At 42.1% G+C, this 23,143-nt stretch overlaps 1 protein-coding gene across 9 annotated transcripts in view; it reads left to right on the forward strand.

The window, feature by feature from the left end:
• The window catches only part of BEND5 (BEN domain containing 5), a 1,015,515-nt gene that overhangs the window by 963,433 nt on the left and 28,939 nt on the right, over positions 1-23,143 (forward strand). For 7 of the 9 annotated variants that reach the window (XM_033915515.1, XM_033915516.1, XM_033915523.1 and 4 more), the window contains one exon: positions 4,569-4,717. The exons of the other annotated variants lie outside the window; for them this stretch is intronic. In XM_033915515.1, the coding sequence (XP_033771406.1) occupies positions 4,569-4,717 (149 nt within the window). The remainder of the gene's footprint in view (positions 1-4,568; positions 4,718-23,143) is intronic. 9 annotated transcript variants of the gene reach the window in all.

Below are 23,143 nucleotides of genomic sequence, written 5' to 3' on the forward strand. Positions count from 1 at the left end.
GACAATACTCGGACTGGAAGAGCGTCACCAGTGGGGTGCCGCAGGGCTCGGTGCTTGGACCCGTGCTCTTTAACATCTTTATAAATGATCTGGACATAGGTACAACGAGCGAGGTGATTAAATTTGTGGATGATACGAAGTTATTCAGAGTAGTAAAGACGCAGGGGGATTGCGAAGATCTGCAACATGACATAATCAAGCTCGAGGAATGGGCATCAACATGGCAGATGAGGTTCAACGTGGATAAGTGTAAAGTGATGCATGTCGGTAACAAAAATTTCATGCACGAATACAGGATGTCCGGGGCGGTACTTGGAGAGACCTCCCAGGAAAGGGACTTGGGAGTTCTGATCGACAAGTCGATGAAGCCGTCCACACAATGTGCAGCGGCAGCAAAAAGGGCAAACAGAATGATAGGAATGATAAAGAAGGGGATCATGAACAGATCAGAAAAGGTTATCATGCCGCTGTACCGGGCCATGGTACGCTCTCACCTGGAGTACTGCGTCCAGCACTGGCCGCCGTACATAAAGAAGGACAAGGTACTACTCGAAAGGGTCCAGAGAAGAGCGACTAAGATGGTTAAGAGGCTGGTACAGCGAAAGATTAGAGAAACTAGGCCTCTTCTCCCTCGAAGAGAGGAGATTGAGAGGGGACATGATCGAAACATTCAAGGTACTGAAGGGGATAGACTTAGTAGATAAGGACAGGTTGTTCACCCTCTCCAAGGTAGGGAGAACAAGAGGGCACTCTCTAAAGTTGAAAGGGGATGGATTCCGTACAAACGTAAGGAAGTTCTTCTTCACCCAGAGAGTGGTAGAAAGCTGGAACGCTCTTCCAGAGGCTGTTATAGGGGAAACACCCTCCAAGGATTCAAGACAAAGTTAGACAAGTTTCTGCTGAACAAGAACGTGCGCTGGTAGGGCTAGTCTCAGTTAGGGTGCTGGCCTTAGACCAGAGGGCCGCCGCGTGAGCGGACTGCTGGGCATGATGGACCACTGGTCTGACTCAGCAGTGGCAATTCTTATGTTCTTATGTTAGTGCAATTAGTGCTTATCATTCTCAGGTGGAAGGTAAGCCAATCTCTGAACAGCCTCTAGTTGTTTGTTTTATGAGAGGTTCTTACTTTGCTAATCTTCTTTCTGTAATAAGACATAGGATTCTGTATGCCTCACCCTTTCAGAGTGTTTGATTCGCCTGTTTCCTGCCACGGACATTGCCATTGTCTGTACTGGGACCTCTTCTCCTGTATCTAAGTTTAAGCAGAGACAATATTACAGGAAAATGGAGGCCCCTATTCCCTTCCTTTTTTGAAGGGGGGTGGGGGGGTTATGGCTCCTACTACAGGTTGATTTCTAGCTACTCATGCACATAATTCTTGTTCAGTGTTAAATTGTTAAGTGTTTATTAAGCATTCTTCTTTTTCACAAGTTGCAGAGCAAAATATGATTTGTTGCTGGGGAAATTCCCCATGCCCCTCCTTCTCTTTTATTTTGTTTCAGAGGAGTTTGATTGCTTTGGTAACAACTGAAGAGAGAGCTGTTCTTCACTGCAGAGGAGGAGTTCAAAGTTTTAAAGTGATACCCTTTTGCAGATTTGTGACTGTTGGGAGGTAACAGCTATTGTACAGAATCCTATGTCTTATAACTGAAATAAAATTAGCAAGGTAATTTTTAATTATATTTTGTACCGGGGACAATGGGGCTTAAGTGACCTGCCCAAAGTCACAAGGAGCTGCAGTGGGAATTGAATCTCTAGGCTACTCCAGAAATCTGGTCCATATAGATTAAAGAAGTCATTTTCTTAAGTCTTCAAATATTGTTCTGTTATATAGAAACAGGAAGGCAGACAAAGGCCAAATGGCCCATCCAGTCTGCCCTCTACAGCATTCACTATCTCCTCTTCTTCCTGAGACCTTCCACGTGCCTGTCCCATGCTTTCTTGAATTTAGACACAATCTTTGTCTCCACCACCTCCACCAGTAGACTATTCCACTCATCTACCACCCTTTCTGTAAAAATGTTAGATTACTCCTGAGCCTTTAACCACTTCCTCTAAAGCCTTTAACCTCTTCTTCTAAAGCAAGTCCCAGATCTCCATGCCATGCATTAATCACCTTCGACAGGGAATAATTTGAAGACTTTCTCAATAGGACATACCATCAATGCGCGTCTGTTCAACATACTGATATTTCTAGCCCTTAAAAATATATTACATTGCTGGAAAGACATGTCTAAGGTGAACTACAACACATGGTGGAATACGCTATGCCTTACAGTAAAATATGAAAGTGTTATAGCGGGAAAACACAAGGCCATGAGTTCCTATACTAAAATATGGAGTCCGGCTAATTCCTATTGCAACACAGACTGACGACATTCAGCTCATGTGCGGAAACATGACTGTCATCATTTAAACCTGGCTCTTACTTTATGGCTCATTCCCAATGTTTATATAGGTGTATGGCTCCGATGTCTCTCTGTGTTTTGGATATTACATGTATTTTTGGCTACGTGTTGTGCTACTACTCTCCTCTTTCTAGATAGGCAAGGGTCTGCCTTCTTTATCACATTATGTAGATAATTTCTTGTGACTCTTTATATTGGTGCAGCGTGCATGTTTGTTGCCTTGTTAACATTTATTGTACTTCAATAAAAAAAAATTTTGAACTAAAAATAAAATTCAAAAATACTGTGTCCTCTTATTCCTGAGTTTTCTGTTATTTGAAAAATATTTACGTCCTGTACATTAATGTCATGGAGATATTTAAACTTCTCAATCATATCCCCTCGTTCCCACCTTGCTTCCAAATTTTACATCTTAAGGTCTATAAGTCTGTCCCCATATGCTGTATGTCAAAGAGCAATTTTGTAGCTGCCTTTTGGACTGACTCCATTCTATTGATATCTTTCTGAAAGTACAGTCTCCAAAATTGCATACAGTATTCTAAATGGGGCCTTACCAGAGACCTACTGTATACAATGGTATTATCACTCTTTTTTTCCTACTGGCCATTCCTCTTGCTATATGCTTGAGCATCTTTCTGGCTTTGACTGTCATCTTTTCTACCTGTTTTGCTACTCTGATATCATCAGATACGATCACCCCTAAGTCCTGCTCTTTTTTTGTGCACAAAAGTACGTCACCCCTTATACTATACCATTCCCTTGGAGTTTTGCAGCCCAGGTGCATGACCCTGCATTTTTTAGCATTAAACCTTAATTGCCAGTTTCTGGACCATTCTTCAAGCTTCTCTGGATCCTTTCTTATGCTATCCACACCCTCCGAAGTATCTACCCCTATTACAGAGTTTGGTATCATCTGCAGGAAAACCCAAGCTTCACCAGCCAATCCTATGGCAATATCACTCACAAAGATGTTAAAAAGAGCCAGCCCAAGGACAGATCCCTGCGGCACTCCACTGAAGACATCCTTTGCCTTGGAGCTAACTCCATTTACTACTACCCTCTGTCTCTTTCCACTTAAAGAGTTTTAACCCAGTCGGTCACTGAGAACATTCAGTTTATTTATCAGCCACTTTTGCAGAAACGTGTCAAAGGTTTTGCTAAAACCCAAGTACACCACATCTATCACACCTTCCATATCTCCATTAGTTTGCTCACCACCGTTGTGCAGCATGTTCTTTATTCCAGCCTTCCTTACTAAAGCATCCCTGTCTTAGGAATTTTTAATCTATGCCTTTGAATTAGTTTAACAAAGTTTGCACTGACATATATATTATTAGGCAAGTTTATTAGCTTATTTAAAAGAGCAGATTATGATTTTTGTTTTCCTAGCATTAGTTTCCTCCTCATTTGGGGATTAGCTCAGTTTTGGAGTTTTAGTGCTCGGGCCTTCATTTCCAATTATCTTTATCCCCTCCTAAATAATTTAGCCAGTCATTTCAATGACGGTCCTTGGCTAGGGCTCAGAATTGGACAGAACCCTGTAGTTATGGGCCATGAATCAAATCACTGGATGCTGCTGGTGAACAAGATTGGAACTCTTCGATATTAGCTACAGCAAACCTGGAGATTGGAAGATCTTATCCAGGTATGAAATGCAGGTTCTGTGTTTGACTGTACATTGGACTGCCACAGAGCCAGGGGTCAGCTGAATTATGAACTTTCCATTAGGGGGCTAGAAATATTCACAAGATTTTTTTTAATTTTTTTTTATGAAGTGGAATTTCTAAATTTCTGCTTCTACTTTACCTTCTGATACCAATGTCATATCCCTCTGAAAATTGACCTCTTTAAGACATATTTAAAAGTGAGCTAAAAATAAAGAACCAAATGAAAAATTTGCAAAATCAGCTGACCATCTTAGAATAACTTTGGTGAGTTTGTATACTGATTCTCATTGCACTGATGACTGATCTTCTCTTCAGCTTTCTTTTTTATAATAGTGTACATGTTCATTTAGCTCTTCATTTTCTATTTTAATCCATCTTGTTTAGTTTCAAAAGATCCAAACCCCTTTGTGATTAATTGAAGTATGTGATAAGTTGGTTACGTTTTTCATTTTCTTTGGTTTAGTAGACAGCTCTTTTTCTCTTAACTACATAGGTCCTGCCATTGAGCTGGAAAAAGTAAAATCAGAATCCCATGAACCTGAGCCTGAGTTACGGAATACATTCAAAGAGGAAGCAAATACTTCATCTTACTATCCTGCTGTCATCCCAGTAATGGACAAGTATACTCTAGAAAATGGAAAGGTATTATTTGTAAATCACTATGATTCACCTTCAGAATATGCCTTTGGAATAGTAAAGGTCTTTTAGGAGACTTTCCATCTATAGGTCTGCGAACTCTGCAGCACTTGATCTTAATATTGTAGTTGCTGTTCTACATGTTACATTATTGGGCTGGAGGTGTAGCTAAGTAATTAGAGTTTTTCCAAGGAAGGCACTTAAGGTCACCAATTTCTGAATGATGCTGTGCAAAAGATTAGATTGTTCAGGCCCATTCTTATATTTTCAGCTCTTTAAGGAAGGAACTTGTTGCCATGCAAGTTACTTTGTACATATGTATGCATATGATACATTTAAAGACATAAATTGATGTTTATTGTAACCCATTAAGTTTGGTATTCAGTCTGAGACTAAGAAACCACCTTTAGCTTTTGTAAGATTGTCATTAAATTCATTCTTAGAAGTTGATATTTGGGTAGATGGAGTGACTTCTGACTTGGCTCAGTGAATGACAGTTTCAGGTCCATTGATATAATTATTGTTTTCAATTACATTCCCCAGCAGTCATGATATGTGGACATTAGTGCTTAGAGAATACAGTCAAACTTTGGTTTGCAAGTAATGCGGTTTGAGAGTGTTTTGCAAGATGAGTAAAACACTCAAGCAAATTGTGCCTGGCAAACCAAGCGTTGACTTGATTTGCAAGCCCCCCCCCCCCCCCCCCCGCCTGCGATCCGCCATCGCCTGCTCGCGAACCCCCCCCCCCCTCTAGAACCAGCATAGCCCACCCGCCTGCCCAAATCCTTACCCCGATCTGGCACCGGCACGCAGCTCTAACCCACAGGACGTGCCGGTGCTTGAAGATCCTGCAGATCCTGCCTCTTACCACTGGGCTGGGCCTTGAGCATCAGTGCATGCTCAAGGCCTTCTGACTCCCGCTGTCCTCGAATCTCAGAGATAGCGAAAGCCAGAAGACCTTGAGCATGTGCAGATACTCAAGGCCCAGCCCAGCAGCAAGAGGCAGGATCTTCAAGCACTGGCACGTCCTGTGGGTTGGTGCTGCGTGCCGGTGCCAGATCGTGGTAAGGGTTTGGGCGGGCGGGCGATGCCAGTCCTCGCATGGGGGGAGGGCGATGCCGGTTTGTGGGTGGGGGTGTGTGGAAGCAAGCAGCACCAATGGCCTCAGGGAGTGGGGGGGAACCAATCAAGCGAGTTTCCTTTACTTCCTATGGAGAAACTTTCTTTGATATACGAGCACTTTGGTTTACGAGCAGTCTTCTGGAACAAATTATGCTTGCAAACCAAGGTACCTCTGTATAATGAAATCAGTATTTGCAAACTAAAGAACTATAAATAAGATCTCTTGAATATATTGTTGAATGTTAAGAATGTGCTTCTTCCAAGTAACAGTCCTATAGAATTTATATATATAGGATATTGATAAAGAAGCAAACAATTTTTCATGAACAAAATGATCTCATTAAAATTATTTTGAAGGTTAAGTTTCACCTTTTACATGGTCCTCAATAACTTTTGTTCACTGAACCTGAGTCTCCTGGATTGTTTCTTGATTAAAGGTGTAAGCATCAGTTTAATTTTAATGGAATACTTGTGTCTCAAAGACAGCAGTGGATACACAGCATAATTTATCTAGGTGGGGCAGGCAGTTTTAGTGTATTATGAAGCACTGGGCTTTAAAGTCTTGCCATTGGTTAACAGTAAAGCATCAAGGTTCTGAACACAGCTGTCCTGGAACAATGACAGGCTTTATTATGTTAGATACTGTGATGTTTACAGGAGCAGACGTTGAGTTGTAATGTTGAATGTCTTTTGACTGTTGTTTGTAAGGTGTGGAGGTAAAAACAGAACCTGAGATTCTGAGGTCTACATTGACAGTCCTGGACCAGAAGGTGGTGCAGTGATCAGAGATGCAAATATTCTCCAAGCTCCATAGTTGGCAATGAAGGCAAACATCCCAAAGAAGGAGAAAACTTGGTGGGTGCTTCCTTGGTTCTGGCATGAAAGGCACAGAGAACTCTCATTCCTTGTTTTTGGGGAATATGTCAAGCATTTGGATGATGACTAGATGTTACTGAACATATGAGCAGAAAATCCTGTCAAAAACAATTGGGAATGCACTGCTAATGAGATGAGAGATATTATCAGTGGCCGATTGGCCACCGTGAGAACGGGCTACTGGGCTTGATGGACCATTGGTCTGACCCAGTAAGGCTATTCTTATATTCTTATATGGTTTATTGAAGTTGATCTACCACAAATAATAAAATATCCAATCTAATCTAATCAGAATTTCTGTATCACACTTATCCAGCATAGAGTTGAGGTGATTTACAAGAGGCCCATATAATATTAAAGGGAATTAAAATGACAGTGACATTTTGATTACAAATTTTTAAAGTTTTGCAATAGTGAGTAGGGAAGGTCTGACATGTAAATTGCAATTTTGGGGAGGTTTTCCATGGTGTACCGTATTTCCCCATGTATAGGTTACTGCTTATACATGAGTTTTACAAACTTATGCAGTGGGTGCAGCTTCCTTATATGGAGCAGCCTATATGGGGCGCTACTGGAGACCCCCATACCTTTTAAAATAGCTTCCTCGCTGGACAGCTGCTGGCTGCCTCCTCCAGTGTCACGGCCAGCGGTGCAGGGCAGGAGCAATCTTTAAGGCATCCAGCCTGACCCTGCATTGCTTCCTCAGTGCCTGCCATCATGAGTCCCGTGAGGAAGCAGCGCGGGACCAGGCTAGATACCAAAAAGATCGCTCCTGCTCTGCACCGCTGGCTGCGACATTGGAGGAGGCAGCCGGCAACCATCCAATGAGGGAGCTATCAATACAAGCATGCATAGAAAAAGGGATAAAATATAAAGAGATTTTTATGTCCACGTTCCCTTATCAGACTGTCAAGCGAGGGAGCACCGCGGCTTATCTAATGGGGCGGCTTATCTAGGATTTTTAAAACGAGAATAGGCGTTTCCTGAAGGCTGTATAAAGGGGCGGCCTATACATGAGGAAATATGGTATATACATGTCCTAGATAATATATTGGTGTGGTTCTAGTGATGGGTTTCTTGAGATGGCAGTGGCGATTAACTTACAGGTTAACGAAGTCTGTCATACAAGTAGGCTTTTAGGCCCCGATTCTATAAAGGGTACCAAAATCCCACCTAACACTGAGCGAGACTTAGGCGTCCAAACTAAGTGGTTAATGAGTCATTTAAGGGTCTTAACGAGCGATAATTGGCACATAGACAATCAAAGGATGTGGATGCCACTTTGTAGGTACATCCACAATTTCATGGACACCCATTGGGAAAACTCACGCCTAACACAATAGGCATGGGCATGGTCTGGGTTAGGCTTCAATATGGGCATCCTTCGATTCATTTGCATAATGCTGAGCGACCTAGGGCGTCCATCTCATGCCTACATTGTAGACAAATGAAAACCAGGTCTACTTTTGAGCATAGTTTGGGCTTCAGATAGACCTGAGTTAAGATAGACAGAACTTAAGCACAGTTTGGATGTCCTTAATGCGGTCTGCTAAATAGCTCTCTGGGTTTTTATTTTTGCTTTATTAAGCTCAAAATACATTTAATAAGGCATCACATTGAAAGGGAGGAATTAGAGGAAAACATACATTAATTGAAGTAGAGCATATGGAAAAAAACACAGCTTTAGGTTTCTTGCTAAAAAGCTACCCTTTTTTCTGACTAAACAGTGCTCCAATCAGCTCATTCTTGAAAGCAAAGAAAGCACATGAAAAAAAAAATAGATTGCATACATAACTTCATTTACAAAAGCTTAAAACCAGAAAAAACAGATACACGGACCTTACCATGGCTTCTACTTCATTGCAAATGGAGGTGTGCAGCTGCACATTGCTGACCTCAATGTGAGATCATCAAGCTAGATCTGCAAGGTAGAATGCCACAATTAAAATATGTGCTGGGATTTGAATCTATGACTTCTGGAAGATGGGAACAGTGCTTTTACCCATTGAGCCACAGCAGCTTCCACTAATGTCTTTCTTCCTCACATCTGATATGATAGCTTAGGGATCTGCTAAGCTATGATCTTCTCAGGTATTTTCACCTTCACATGACTAGGATCACTAAGCTCTCATGGTAGGAACCCCCGCAACTGAAAGGAAGCGGCTGAAGCCCAAACTACGGTCAAAAGTAGACCTCCTTTACAATGCCTATAGGACCTAGTTTTACAATTGCTATGCAATTTGCTAGCTCATTGTATAGCACACTGGTTAAACCTACAGCCTTCTACCCTAATGTTGCTGGTTCGAATCCCAGTCACTCTCTCTGATGGAAGAGAAATAAATAAAAACATTAAACAGATTCAACTCCCAGTATCACAATTTATAATGAAAAACACCATAAAATGTCCATTCTAATAACGTCATAATAAAATATTATAACATTAAGGACATTGTTTGGATGTCTATCTCTCGCCTAAAACCCGTCTCAAAATTTGGACTTCTAAACAGTGCTGGGTGCGATTTTACAAAGGATGCCTATCTTGGATGTCCAAACTGCGTCTAACTGTAGACGTGCTTTGAAAAATCAGGGCCTTAGTGTTTTTTTGAAAGTTTAAAGTAGTTCAGTCCTGAAGGTTTTTGGGAGTCTGTTCCATGTTCGGATGGATGTATAGGTGAATAGGGGGTGTTATATGTGCTTGTATTTGACTCCTTTGGATGAAGGAAGCATTAGGTTTGTGCTGTGGATCCTGGATGATAAGTGTGATTTGGAGAAGAGTTGAATTATTTGCTCTGAGGTGTTAGCATGTAGGGAACAATCATAAAAGTAATACAATGAAAGTTCATAAATTAAAAAACAGTATTAAAAATAAAATAGAATGCTTAATTGACAAAATAAGACCGATGCTGAGAATAAAGATAAATACAAAAAAAGAGAAAATAAAAGACAGTACTATCGATTACCATATCAAGAATTATCAAAACTAGACTGGTTAGAAAGAGCAAAATTTTGTATTTAAACTAGGTGCAGTCACAAGATCCAAACTATGAGCAGTCATGTTTTTAGGTTTGCCTTAAAACATTAATAGTTGATTTTATCCGTTAATCCCAGAAAGAGACAATGCCATAGAAAAGATGCTGCAATACAAAACACTGTTTGATTAGTAGAATTTAATCTAGTATGTGCTTGATGAGAAACAATAAGCAAATTGCTCTGAGAGGATTTGAGAGTGCAAAGAGATTGAGAATTAATAAGTAGCCCCCTCTTTTATCAAGCTGCATTAGAGGTTTTTAGCGCATGTTGGTGAGGTAAGTGCTCTGATACTCAGGAATTCTGCGCTGGCTTGTGCTAAAAGCCTCTAGTGCAACTTGAATGTGCTATCTGAAAGTTACCTGAATAATTCTTTGTGCGGTGCAACTTAACCAAATAAACCCCCTTTTATGAAGCTGCATTAGCATTTTTTATCACCAGCCACAGAGGTAAAAGCTCTGACATAGAATTCCTTTGAGCAACGGAATGTTTACCGTCATGGTTGGCGATAAAAAACGTTAACACTGCTTCATAAAAGGGAGGGGGGAGTTAATTGGTTAGTGCTGAATATCTGCCTCATGCCGAGGATTTTTAAAGTGTAAGATTTCTCCAGTTAAACTTCTGAAGTTAATTGGTTAAGTCTTTTAGACATCAATCTTTGGTGTCTAAAAAAGGTGGAAAACAGCACTGAAAACAGATGTGAACTGGAAAGAAGATATGCAGAAGGCAACAAGCCACTAGAAAGTCAAGTCTGAGATTACATGATAATGAAACAACAAGATAAAAAAACCAATAACCAAAGCAAGGGTGATAGCACATTGAAACATAATCCATGTTGAATCATTTGATTTTTTTGGGGGGGGGATATAGAATAATAGATTTCTTTTTGGAACCGAGTTTCCTTTTTGCTTTCTTTGGTCATCCTTGTTATATCCTCAGTACCTAGCATATAGAATTCTGCCATTGGGGCCCGCTGAAGAAAAAAGATGACTCGGCATTTTTTTTATCTTTCAAACGGCGACGGGCCCCCAGGACAGATTGACATTGGGCTCCTCCTCCCCCCCTCCCCCCCCCCGGGATCAGCGGCATAGAGAGAGTAGAGAGGGACAGATTCTTCAAACTTTCAAAAAATAAAAGAACAAGAGGGCATTCGGAAAAGTTGAAAGGGGACAGATTCAAAACAAATGCTAGGAAGTTCTTCTTTACCCAACGTGTGGTGGACACCTGGAATGCGCTTCCAGAGGGCGTAATAGAGCAGAGTACAGTACTGGGGTTCAAGAAAGGATTGGAAAAGGACAATTTCCTGCTGGAAAAGGGGATTGAGGGGTATAGATAGAGGATTACTGCACAGGTCCTGGACCTGTTGGGCCGCCGCGTGAGCGGACTGCTGGGCATGATGGACCTCAGGTCTGACCCAGCGGAGGCATTGCTTATGTTCTTATCCCAAAGCTTCTCCTCTGACGCAATTTCCTGTTTCTGCCTGGGCGGTTCACATCAGAGGACAGCTTTGGCCGAGCAGCAGCACCATTTGCAAAAGAATGGATGGTTGCTGCTGATGTGGTGATGCGGTGGGGGGCCCAATGCCGATCTTTCCTGGTGTGGGGGGCCCAATGCCGATTGAAAAAAAAAAATCAGAAAGGTGCATGGTGACTGACCCGCGTGAAGGTGAGGGAAGGGGAGAGAGATGGGCCTGGTCCTGGGGTGGAGCCGGGAGAGAGAGAAAGATGGTGGCGCTGGCAGTCAGTCGGGCAGATGATGGAAGTGGGGACTGCAGAAGGGGGCAGATGATGGAAGTGGAGAGAACCCAGAGAAAAGAGAGAGAGAGAAGGGGGCAGATGATGGAAGTGGGGAGAACTGAAGGGGTAGATGATGGAAGTGGGGACTGCAGAAGGAGGCAGATGATGGAAGTGGGGAGAACTTGTGCCGTCAGTGTCAGATGCATATGGGAAAGCATCAGTGAGGAAGTGAGGGGCTCTCACCTCCTCACCACTGCTGGTGCTTTCCCACATCCTGGATGGAGGGCAGGATAAAGTGATGGAATTGCCTGGGGTGGAAAGAGAGAAGGGGCAGATGATGGAAGTGGGGAGAACTTGTGCCGTCAGTATCGGGCGTATATGGGAAAGCAGCAGCAATGGTGAGGAAATGAGGGGCCCTCACCTCCTCACCACTGCTGCTGCTTTCCCACATGCTGGATTGGGGAGGCATATGCTGGATGAGAGGAAGAAGATAGAGTTAGTGAGATAGTGGAGGGGTGAAGAAAAGGGGTGGCAAGCTTGAGTAGACACAGTAAAAAGAGGGAAACTGAGGACTGAATTGCAAGAAAGAATTTAATTTAGACGGAGGCAGAAAATAGAGAAGGAAGATCAGAAAAGGAAAGGGAAGAGAGAGGAGAAAGAGATGCCAGAGAACAGGGAAGGAGACAGAGATATCAGATCTGAGTGGAGGAAATGAGAAGAGAGAGATGCTAAAAACCACAGGAGGGAGGGAAGGAGATATGGAAGGAGAGAGATGCCAGACCATGAGGGAAACAGCCAGACCAAAGTGGGGGCAGGGGGGCAGGAAGAGAGATGGCAGGTGGACGCACACAGTGGATGGAAGAGAAGGACAGTGGATGGAAGAGAAGGACAAGAAAATGAGGAAAGCAGAAACCACATGACAAAGGTAGATAAAAATTCTATTTTTTTATTTTATTGCTTTAGGATAAAGTAGCATTGTAGCTGTTTTGATAAATGGTTAGAAATAGAAATGGTGATCCTTTTATTGGTCTAATTTTAATACATTTTGACTAACTTTCAGAAAACAGGTAAATAAATGGGGGCGGGGGCGGTGCATGGGTGGGGCAGGGCTAGGGGGCCTTGAAGAATTAATCCTGCCTTGGAGAAGATAATGTATAAACTAACATGAATCAGGGAATGGAAGAAGGAAATACAGTGGTACTTTGGTTTGCGAGCATAATTTACATTACATTACATTAGTGATTTCTATTCCGCCAATACCTTGCGGTTCAAGGCGGATTACATAAAAGTTTACAGGAATAGCATAAGAGATGTCATAAGAGTTGCATATGAAATTACTAAAGAGTTAGAATTTGTTTCAGAAGCATGCTCGTAATCCAAAGCAAATTTCCCCATAGGAAATAATGGAAACTCGGACGATTTGTTCCACATCCCAAAAACTTTATTAGAAAATACAGTACTGTACATACTTGTATTGCAAGATCTCGCTTGTTTCGAACAGTCACTACACTGCAGATGAATTGGGCTTGATGCTTTTATTACGTTCAGCCGCGCTCAGCGTGAGATGTGTGTATGTAGTGCCCTTAGATCTGGCCATGAACAGGTCACTGCAAACTTTGTTAAGGGCAGTCTCTGTGGAGTGTTGGGGGCGAAAGTCAGATTGTAAGAAATTTGCAAGGAAGAAGTGACAGAGGTAATAGAGAAAACAAGGAACAGGAAAACTCTAGGCCTAGATGGAGTACTAACCAAAGCACTTGTGAAGATAAAAGGAATAGGACAGAAAGTACTAACAGATGTGTATAAAAAGAAATAGTCAACAAGTGGTGAGAAAACAATATTTTATGTGTTATTTGAATACTATATTTTGTTAAAAATGAATACTTCAAAATACAAAAAGGTCAACACAGCAAAACTAAAATGCTAGTTGAACCACATCAGAAAAATACACAAGAAGGGAGCAAAAAAAAGGAATTAGAAGATTTTGAAATCAGAATGACTTTGATCCCTGTTAAAATGAACTTGCATTGCAATCTAAAGTTCCCAAATTTCTCACTAAGATCCCAAGAGCATTCTTTTAAGTATCCAAGAAATGTAACTGGGAGGATTCAAGAAAAACTGAATAAACTCAATCTTTAAGACAAAAGATGTTTAGGAATTACAAACAGGTAATGCTGATGAACCATGCTGTGATGGTTTTGGGAAGGATTATGGAGAAAAGCTAGGGAACCTAATAAAGATCAGTAAAAAACAGTTCACATTTTATCATGTAATGTTGACTATAACTACAGTTTTCTCACTGAAGATCCAAGTAAGAAAAGGAGGAGGGACGTGTTCATGTTTTTAAGTTGCTTTTGAAAAAGTGTATAATGGAGTCCCCTGAAAACTGCAGCTGATTAATGATGTGTGCGAAAATAGCAAGATCTGACTAAGAAGTACTTGTGGAACAGCAACAAATATTCTAGTCAAAGTAGCTAAAGAGGCAGATAAGGACGGTGATGTACCCAGAAGTGGTATCAGCAGCCAATGTTTCTCCATTACAGAATGAGCTAATTGTGGAGTAGACTGTATTTTTAGTTCTACGGACAGTATATTTTGCACCCAAAATGATTTCAGCAGTCAGCATTTGAGCGGATTGAAGAGGCATGCCTAAGGGACATATATACTCCTAAGTGCACCCCTTCTTGTGCAAATTTCTTGCACAAATTAGTATGTTATATTTATGAATTGTTGCTGTGAGAAAAGTAGAACTTCTTGTGATCATAATGTTTATTTAAGATTTGATATACCGCTCCTGCATTTTACTGACCTAAGCGGTTTACAATGTATCAAAGTTTTGGAACTCCCTATTTGCTTGGGAATAGGTAGATATGGAATGTGTGGAAATAAAAATGTGGAGGGGTAGTTGGGAATGAGTAGGTATAGAAACTCTTTTGAAATTAAAGATCAAACATTACTACTTACCCTGTGCTGTTGCTTTGCTGAATGTATGATTGATAAAGAACACATCTTATATGGTTGCTGACCTTACCTAATGTATTATATTTTGATATTTTCTGTCATACTGAATTTGGCTAAAGAATGGAAGTTTAGCCCCTCTTAATCAAGCTTGCCTATATGTTCACCTTACTCCAAGATTCACAGGGAGGGTAGCAGTTATCTCTGTCATCATGTGGGCTAGAGTGGGTGAGGGTATAATGCTTTCTGTTGGTGGCAAGAGCTCACTAAGTATAATGTTAATCTATAAGGGGCTCATAATAAAAAAAACAAACAAACGTCTAAAAAGTGGCCTAAATGGGTACTTGGACGATCAAAAAGCCTGATCGTCCAAGTACCCATAATCAAAGCTGGTTTTAGACGTATCTAAAACCAGCTTAGGCCTTTCCCCTGCCTCTAAACGCACAGAGAGAAAAGAAGCGTTTTTAGAGGAGGAGAAAGGGCGGTAGGTGGACGGGAGGTGGGCCGACCTAGACCTAGACATGCAGCAGGTATAACCAAAACTTTAGGCAGGTTGCCTAGTCAGCACTTATATGTTTTGACTTAGACCAAGTCAAAACAGGTATAAGTGCCGAAAAGGGGCCGCTGAGCTGATCGTGGCTGCTGCGATCAGCTCAGCGGCCCCAGCAATCTGCCTACCCCGTACAGCAATGATTGAGGCAGGAGAGATGGCTCATCTCCCCTTCCGTGATCCACCATTCCCCCTCCCCGGCAACAATCAGGGCAGGAGGGAGCCCAAGTCCTCCTGTCCCGTGGCACCACAATGTTCACCGACTGGATCGGAGCAAGAGGGAGCCCAAGCCCTCTTGCTCTAGCGATCCCCAATCCCCCCTCCCCCCACTGATTATGATGGGGCCAGGAGGGAGCCCAAGTCCTCCTGGCCCAGCTACACCCCCTACCCCCCTAAAATATGGGCAGGAGGGACCCCAGGACCTCCTGTCCTCGACACACCCCCACCTGACCCCTCGATCCCCCCACCTTCAATCCACCCCCTACCTTTATATCGGTGGCTGGATGGACAGGTGCCAAGCTCGTCCATCCGGCAGGCCAGCCATCCGTTGAATGGCTGGCCTTAGGGCCTGATTGGCCCAGGTGGCTCAAACCCCGCCCACAGATGGGGGCCTGAGGCGCCTGGGCCAAACGGAATAGGCCCAAGAGACTACTGCTACAGCAGAAATGATCATTCCTATGACTTTTTGAATAGTTGTGGAAAATCAAGATTTGTCACCAAAACCAGACCTGAATATATATTTACAGAGGAAAAGCTCTGATTTAGTGGAGAGAATGAATCATAATTTGATAAAAAGTCCTTTAATAGACCATCTAGCTGACTCATCCCAGAATGAGATTTTGATTGGTTGACCTTACTTTTAACATTTATTTAATTATCTTATAGAGCATAATTTAGAGAATTTATTGGGTATCTGATATTATATAACTTGCACATGTTTATTTGCACACAGTCAGAAATTTGAGTAAGCAAGTTTATAGAATTAGGGGGCAAGTGCATTAAACAGGCCACCGTGAAGCCTGAACTGGAAAAAGAATGGTCTAAAGCTGAATAGTCTTAGAAGCCAGTATCATATTTACTTTTTGAAGAAAAGTTTATTTAAAAAGTGGGTTTTGGGCCATTGGATTTTTGTGAAATAAAATGGAGTCAGTGGCGTACCTAGCATATGTGACACCCGGGGCACATCATTTTTTGACACCCCCCCCCCATCTATATGAAAAATATGATTTTTAGTAACAATCTACATAGAAATAGACGGCAGATAAGGGCCACAGCCCATATAGTCTTTCCACCCCAATGACCTTCCCCTACCTTTCTCTGTGAAGAGATCCCACGTGTCTATCCCATTTGGCCTTAAAATCAGGCACGCTGCTGGCCTCAATAACCTGAAGTGGAAGACTATTCCAGCGATCAATCACCCTTTCAGTGAAAAAGAATTTCCTGGGGTCCCCGTGCAGTTTCCCGCCCCTGATTTTCCACGGATGCCCCCTTGTTGCCGCGGGACCCTTGAAAAAGAAGATATCTTCTTCCACCTCGATGCGGCCCGTGAGATACTTGAATGTCTCGATCATGTCACCCCTCTCTCTGCGTTCCTCGAGTGAGTACAGCTGCAACTTATCCAGCCGTTCCTCGCACAACAAGAGTGTACCTAGGAAAAGGCAGCATCTTAAACACAGCAGTGAGCACTAGAATACCAACACATACATTGTAAAACTAAACAAGCCAGATCCTGCACAGTCAATTGATCCTGTACAGTCGATGCTATTAGAAAGCCATGTCCCTTTCATACACACAGACAGATACACCCTCACAAACTAAATAATCACAATAACCACAAACTAAAAATAGAAATATGTAGACAAAAGTTAAACTGAACCGCCAAGAAACCAGACTCTGCATACAATGCAACACCATAACACCACAAAAACAGTAATACATGTCCTCTAATACTGTGCAAAATATAGACAGTAGATGTAAATTTGAAAAAACTGATACATAACAATCACCACTTTACAAATTAACAAATAAAAATAAAACAAATATTGAGAAATAAGAAAATACCATTTTATTGGGCTAATCCCCGTAAGCTCGGTCCTCATCCCCACAAACCACCTGATTCCATCCACACAAGCCTTGAATTGTTTTATATTGAACTTATTATATTAAAGTATAAAAAGAAACAATATTCTGTACAATTGTCAATTTATAAATCAGCGTCTTCTCCCCATTCTCTTCCCCATTTCCCTTCAGCGTCCTCAGCCCACTCTCTCCATTTTCCTTCAGCGCACGCACATAAAAACAAGCAAGTAATTTTATATCATTTTCATTCTATTCATTCATAGAAATTAAAGTCTAAATAATGCCAGTCACATAACAAACCAAAGAAAATAACTCCAAAACACCTGCCAAAGAAACTTAACAAGATACCAACAAGGAGGCAGTAAAAATCATGTGGTTCTCGGAGAGACTGTTTGTTGACCAGAATATAAACACCAATAATAAGAAATCACGTTTATAATAAATATAATTTGATAGTGGAGTACACTCAGTGTGATAAAGCAGCGAAGGGAGCAGTACTCCTACGTTTCACATCTGAGACAAGGACCAGCCAGTCCCTGCCTCCACACCATCATAGGGTACTACTGTGGTGTGTGAAATAAATAAATCAAAACGTGAAAAAGTGCAAACTAAAACACAACACAATAACACAAGTGTGGTCAATCAAAGAGTCTCTCAGAAAACCTCCCCCAGAGAACTCCCAATAGAATCGAAAAGCCGACTTAGCTGAAACTGATGATAGATGATAAAGCGGTCTCCCAGGACAAGGAGAACCGCAGAATGTTAGGTCCAACCAGCCTGGTTTTGGGAAAAATCCCTTCTTCAGGAACCCAGATTACAGAGTATAAGAACCATCGAGCCGGCCCTCCCCCAGCTGGCTCAATGATTCTTATACTCTGTAATCTGGGTTCCTGAAGAAGGGATTTTTCCTGAAACCAGGCTGGTTGGACCTAGCATTCTGCGGTTCTCCTTGTCCAGGGAGACCGCTTTATCATCTATCATCAGTTTCAGCTAAGTCAGCTTTTCGATTCTATTGGGAGTTCTCTGGGGGAGGTTCTCTGAGAGACTCTTTGATTGACCACACTTGTGTTATTGTGTTGTGCTTTATTTTGCACTTTTTCACGTTTTGATTTATTTATTTCACACACCACGGTAGTACCCTATGACGGTGTGGGGGCAGGGACTGGCTGGTCCTTGTCTCAGATGTGAAGCGTAGGAGTACTGCTCCCTTTGCTGCTTTATCACACTGAGGGTACTCCACTATCAAATTATATTTATTATAAACGTGATTTCTTACTATTGGTGTTTATATTCTGGTCAACAAACAGTCTCTCCGAGAACCACATGATTTTTACTGCCTCCTTGTTGGTATCTTGTTAAGTCACATAACAAAACATGATTTTACAAAAATAATTCCCTGCACAGTCAAGGCTGCAAGGATTACTAGATGTCTTTCAGCAGCTCCCCTCCCTCCCTCCCCCTTACCTTCGTGGCCAAGTCAAAATGATCTACCAACAATAAAATTTTAAAAACACAAAGCACACTATGCAGAGAAAATGATAATTATCATTTATATTCCGCGGGTTTTCAAAGAGGTCAAGGCAGATAACTTTATGCAATGTCACCTCAGTAACAACTATACAAAAATAGACAAATATACCCCCTCCCTTTTTACTAAACTGCGAGTGGCCAGCTGTTCGCCCCCTTGGGCCGTGCACCCGGGGCGGATCGCCCCCCTTGGTACGCCACTGAATTGAGTTTACATCCCTTATACATTTTGGGGGAGGAAGCATGGAAAAGAATCAGTTCTAACATCTGTTGTGAATTATATTAGAGTAGTTGCTGATAAAGACCAAGATTCACTATTACATTACATTTGAGATTTCTATTCTGCCATTACGTTGTGGTTCAAGGCTGATTACAAAATAATTTAAGGTTGGTCTAGTTGGGAGGAAGTATTCGAGATGTTAAGATTTAATCAGGGATTTCTTGAAGAGTATAGTCTTTATTTCTCATCTGAATAACTTGTAGTCTGTGGTTGTTATCAGTAGATTGGAGATTTGGTTATCTAATTTCGCTGCTTGAGTGGCTAGGAGGCCGTCGTAGTTTTTTCCGTTTAACTTCTTTGATTGGAGGGTGTGTGAATGGGGTGTGAGTTTTTCTATGTCTGGATGAGTATGGATAGTTTTCTTGGATGGTGTGAAAGAACCCTAATCTCCAAATATGTCCTATGCTCCCTCTGACTGGCTTTAGTCTTCCCTGATAAATAAAACAGAAGTCTGCAGTGGACTCCAAAGTAGTGGCTTGGATTAAAAACTGTTTGATGAACAACCAGAGAATAATAGTAAATGGAATTCATTTAGTGGGAAAAAAGGATGATTTGTTGGCTTTCCTGAAGGTGTTCTGTTTCTGGCCAGTTCTGTTTAGTACCTTAGTAAGTTACATTGCAGATGGGTTTATAAAGGAAAAGTTTGACATTGGAGGGCTAAGGATGGTGGTAAAGAATCCAGCAGGTTTGCTTTTTAAAAATGTCTCCCTTCCCATTAGTTGTTGAGCCATTCCCAGCTCATACAGTGGCAGGAAAGAAGGCATTTTACTCTCAAAACAGTAAACAATTGTATATTACCATGGTGTGTGCTGTTTTTTCTGACAGCACATATTTTTAAAATCCTACAGCATCAGAATGTATGTGCTGAAGCTTTGTGCAGCATTCTAATGCAGCGTTTACTGCATCAAAGCCATGCTTGTTAAGGAAAGCACAGGTGTGTGCTGTCTGTAAAATTTTACCAGTTCTTGGTGAAATACCTGACCACTGTTATAAAAAGAAATCATGTATATATATACTTAGGTTGTACAGTTTTGAATCATTTTTTCAGATCTTTATCCGAAAGCTTAATGGATAAAATTTTTATGCTAAAACATCTCTCACACTGGCTGTTTTTGTTAATATGTTATGAAGAAAAGTTTTACCACAGCTTCAGGTGACATAATCTAATTGCTGTTCCATGGTTGAAAGCAGAGAATGCATACAGAAGAGTGCCAGTTTGCTAAGCTGATTATCAGGACAACCAAACTAGTGTTGCGTAGAGATTAATAGAATCAGCTAAAACTTGGCATTTGGGAAAACTGTAAAAAGACACAATTTGAGAATGAGCATCAGACTGGGGATTCCCCAAAAATGTCCGTAAGGCCTCCCCCCCAAATAAAAAATAAAAAAAATTGCCTTGTGGTGGATGAAGTTCAGCTTTTGCAGCATAGAAACTTACATACAGTGAAACTGCAGGCAGCAGCAGATTAATCCAGACAAGTTGACTGAGTACATTTACAAGCAGGTGGAGATAGAGTACTGAGTTGAACTCAGCCTTATTGGATGTACAGCCTCCTGGTCAACCAGTATACTCATATCTCCAGCAAGATGCATTTCTCATAGTTCCTTGTCTCTGCTTGTTAGCTCCTGGGCTGGCGTAATTCAGTTGAACTGAGGGGTGTTCTGGCTGAGCTGTGCCAGCTTTAGGGTGCTACACCTGGGTCCTCCCAGGTCCCTTCCCCACCCTCCCATTATAGTTAAATGCAGGTTTTCCTTTCCCACACCTTTTAACAACAACAACAACAAAAAAAAAACAACGAAGGCGCAAAGGAAGTCTGCACTGGGTCAGTTAATAGCCTCACCAGCATATGATACTGACAACAGGGAAGTAATGGATCCCACCCAAGGCTCTCTCTGCAATTCAGCCACTAATTGGGTAAGTGACATAAGAACATAAGAAATGCCTGCACCGGATCAGACCTTGGGTCCATCTAGTCCGGCGATCCGCACACGCAGAGGTCCAGCCAGGCCTACCCTGGCAAATACCTTAGTTACTCGTATCCCTCAATGTGTCTTTCAAGAAGATGTGCATCCAACTTGCCCTTAAATCCTTGAATGGTGGTTTCCTCCACAACCTCTTCCTGGAGAGCGTTCCAGGCATTCACTACTCGCTGTGTGAAGCAGAACTTTATGACATTTGTCCTGGCCCTGTCCCCACACAGCTTCAGTCCATGACCTCTTGTCCGAGTCACCTTTGACATTGTGAATAAAGTTCTTCCCTGCTCTATTTTGTCGAATCCTTTCAGTATTTTAAAAGTCTCTATCAGATCCCCTCACAGTTTCCTCTTCTTGAGGGTGAATAATCCTAGTTTTCTGAGGCGATCCTTGTAGCTCAAGTTCTCCATACCTTTTAAAAGCTTCGTCGCTTGCCTCTGCACCCTCTCCAGTAGTATTATATCCTTCTTTAGGTAGGGAGACCAATGTTGGACACAGTATTCCAAGTGTGGTCTTACCATCGCTCTGTAAAGCGGCATTATGACATCCTCAGATCTACTCGTGATACCCTTCTTAATCATGCCCAACATCCTGTTTGCTTTTTTTGCCGCCTTCGCGCATTGAACTGACAGCTTCAGGGTCCTGTCTATCATTACCCCCAGGTTCTTTTCTTGTTCGCTTTTGCCCAAAGTTGCATCAAACAAGGTATACTGGTGCTCCTTGTTTTTCCTGCCCAGGTGCATCACTTTGCATTTTTCTACATTAAATTTCATTTGCCACTTCTCTGCCCATTTCTCTAGTTGTCTCAAATCTCTCTGGAGTTACTCGCTCTCCGTCTGTGACCTGATTGCCCGACACAGCTTTGTGTCATCAGCAAACTTGATGATTTCACTGGTCGTTTCATCTTCCAGGTCATTTATGAAAATATTGAATAAGATGGGCCCAAGAATCGAACCTTGAGGCACTCCGCTAGTTACTTTCTCCCAGTCCGAGAACTTCCCATTTACGCTCACTCTCTGTCTTCTGTCTTCCAGCCATTTTCCTATCCATCTTAGTATGTCCCCTTCTATTCCATGACTTTGAAGTTTTCTGAAAAGTCTCTCATGTGGAACTTTGTCTAACGCCTTCTGGAAGTCCAAGAATATTATATCCACCGGTTCTCCGCTATCAACATGTTTGTTCACAGTCTCGAAAAACTGAAGTAAATTCGTCAAACATGACTTCCCCTTCCTGAAGCCATGTTGACTAGCTCCCATTAGGTCATGGGTATCCAGATGTTGGACTATGCTATCCTTAATCAATGCTTCAACCATTTTCCCAGGGACCGATGTGAGACTCACAGGTCTATAGTTTCCCGGTTCTCCTCTTGATCCCTTTTTGAAGATTGGGCTGACGTTTGCTATCTTCCAGTCTTCTGGTATCTTTCCGGTTCTAATTGACATGTTAGCGAGGGATTGCAGTAGTTCTCCGATTTCTACCTTTAGCTCCTTTAATACTCTCGGGTGAATTCCATCCGGGCCTGGGGATTTGTCGCTTTTTAGTTTGTCGATCTGATAATAAATCTGGTCCAGATCCATATTTACTATGTTGAGGCTCTCCTACCTGACTGCCCCGGACTAGGTGTGCATATTTGCTACGTGTATTTATACTCATATTTTCTACCTGTATCTCATGCCCATATTTTCTGCATGCATTTTCTGCAGAATTTTCATGTTCTGGTCCATTGACCGCATGTGAGGGTTGTTGCGGACGAGGGCAGGGAGGCAGCTTGTGGCTTACTTAATAATGGTGACAAAGATAGTTAAATGCTGCTCTCACTGCGGAGAACAGCAAGCAGCACTGGGAATCTGTTCAGAGCTCTGGGGATTTTCCTGCACAGGGAAGGGGCAGTCTGTTTCTCCTCAGTGTATAGCGGCCATTTTGTCAGCTGAGAAAGCAGTTCCCATGCTTTCAGCCATGGTGGTTTTTGCCAACAGGGCCTAGCTTCCCATACCCTCAGCAACTGGAAAAATTTTGCAAGCATAGGGTTCTGGCAGGGGGGGGGCAGCCTTTACGTCCAGACCTTTCCTCACAGCTTGGCCTTGATTTTTTGTCCCACTGTGTCGTTCCAATCACGATTTCATTGTATGGCAGCCAAGCATCAGTGGGTATTGTCTCCTTATCACCTGCTTCCCCTTCACAGTCAGGTTAAGGCCAGACTGGATCAGTAGCCCACATTCTGTTGGAGAAGTTGGAAAAAGAGGAAGCAGGGTCCACAAAGCTAATGTCCTCACAATGGTGTGGGTCTTTCAAAGGCAGTACCTTCC

The sequence above is a fragment of the Geotrypetes seraphini genome, chromosome 12 (genome assembly GCF_902459505.1).
Source record: "Geotrypetes seraphini chromosome 12, aGeoSer1.1, whole genome shotgun sequence".
NCBI lineage: Eukaryota > Metazoa > Chordata > Amphibia > Gymnophiona > Dermophiidae > Geotrypetes > Geotrypetes seraphini.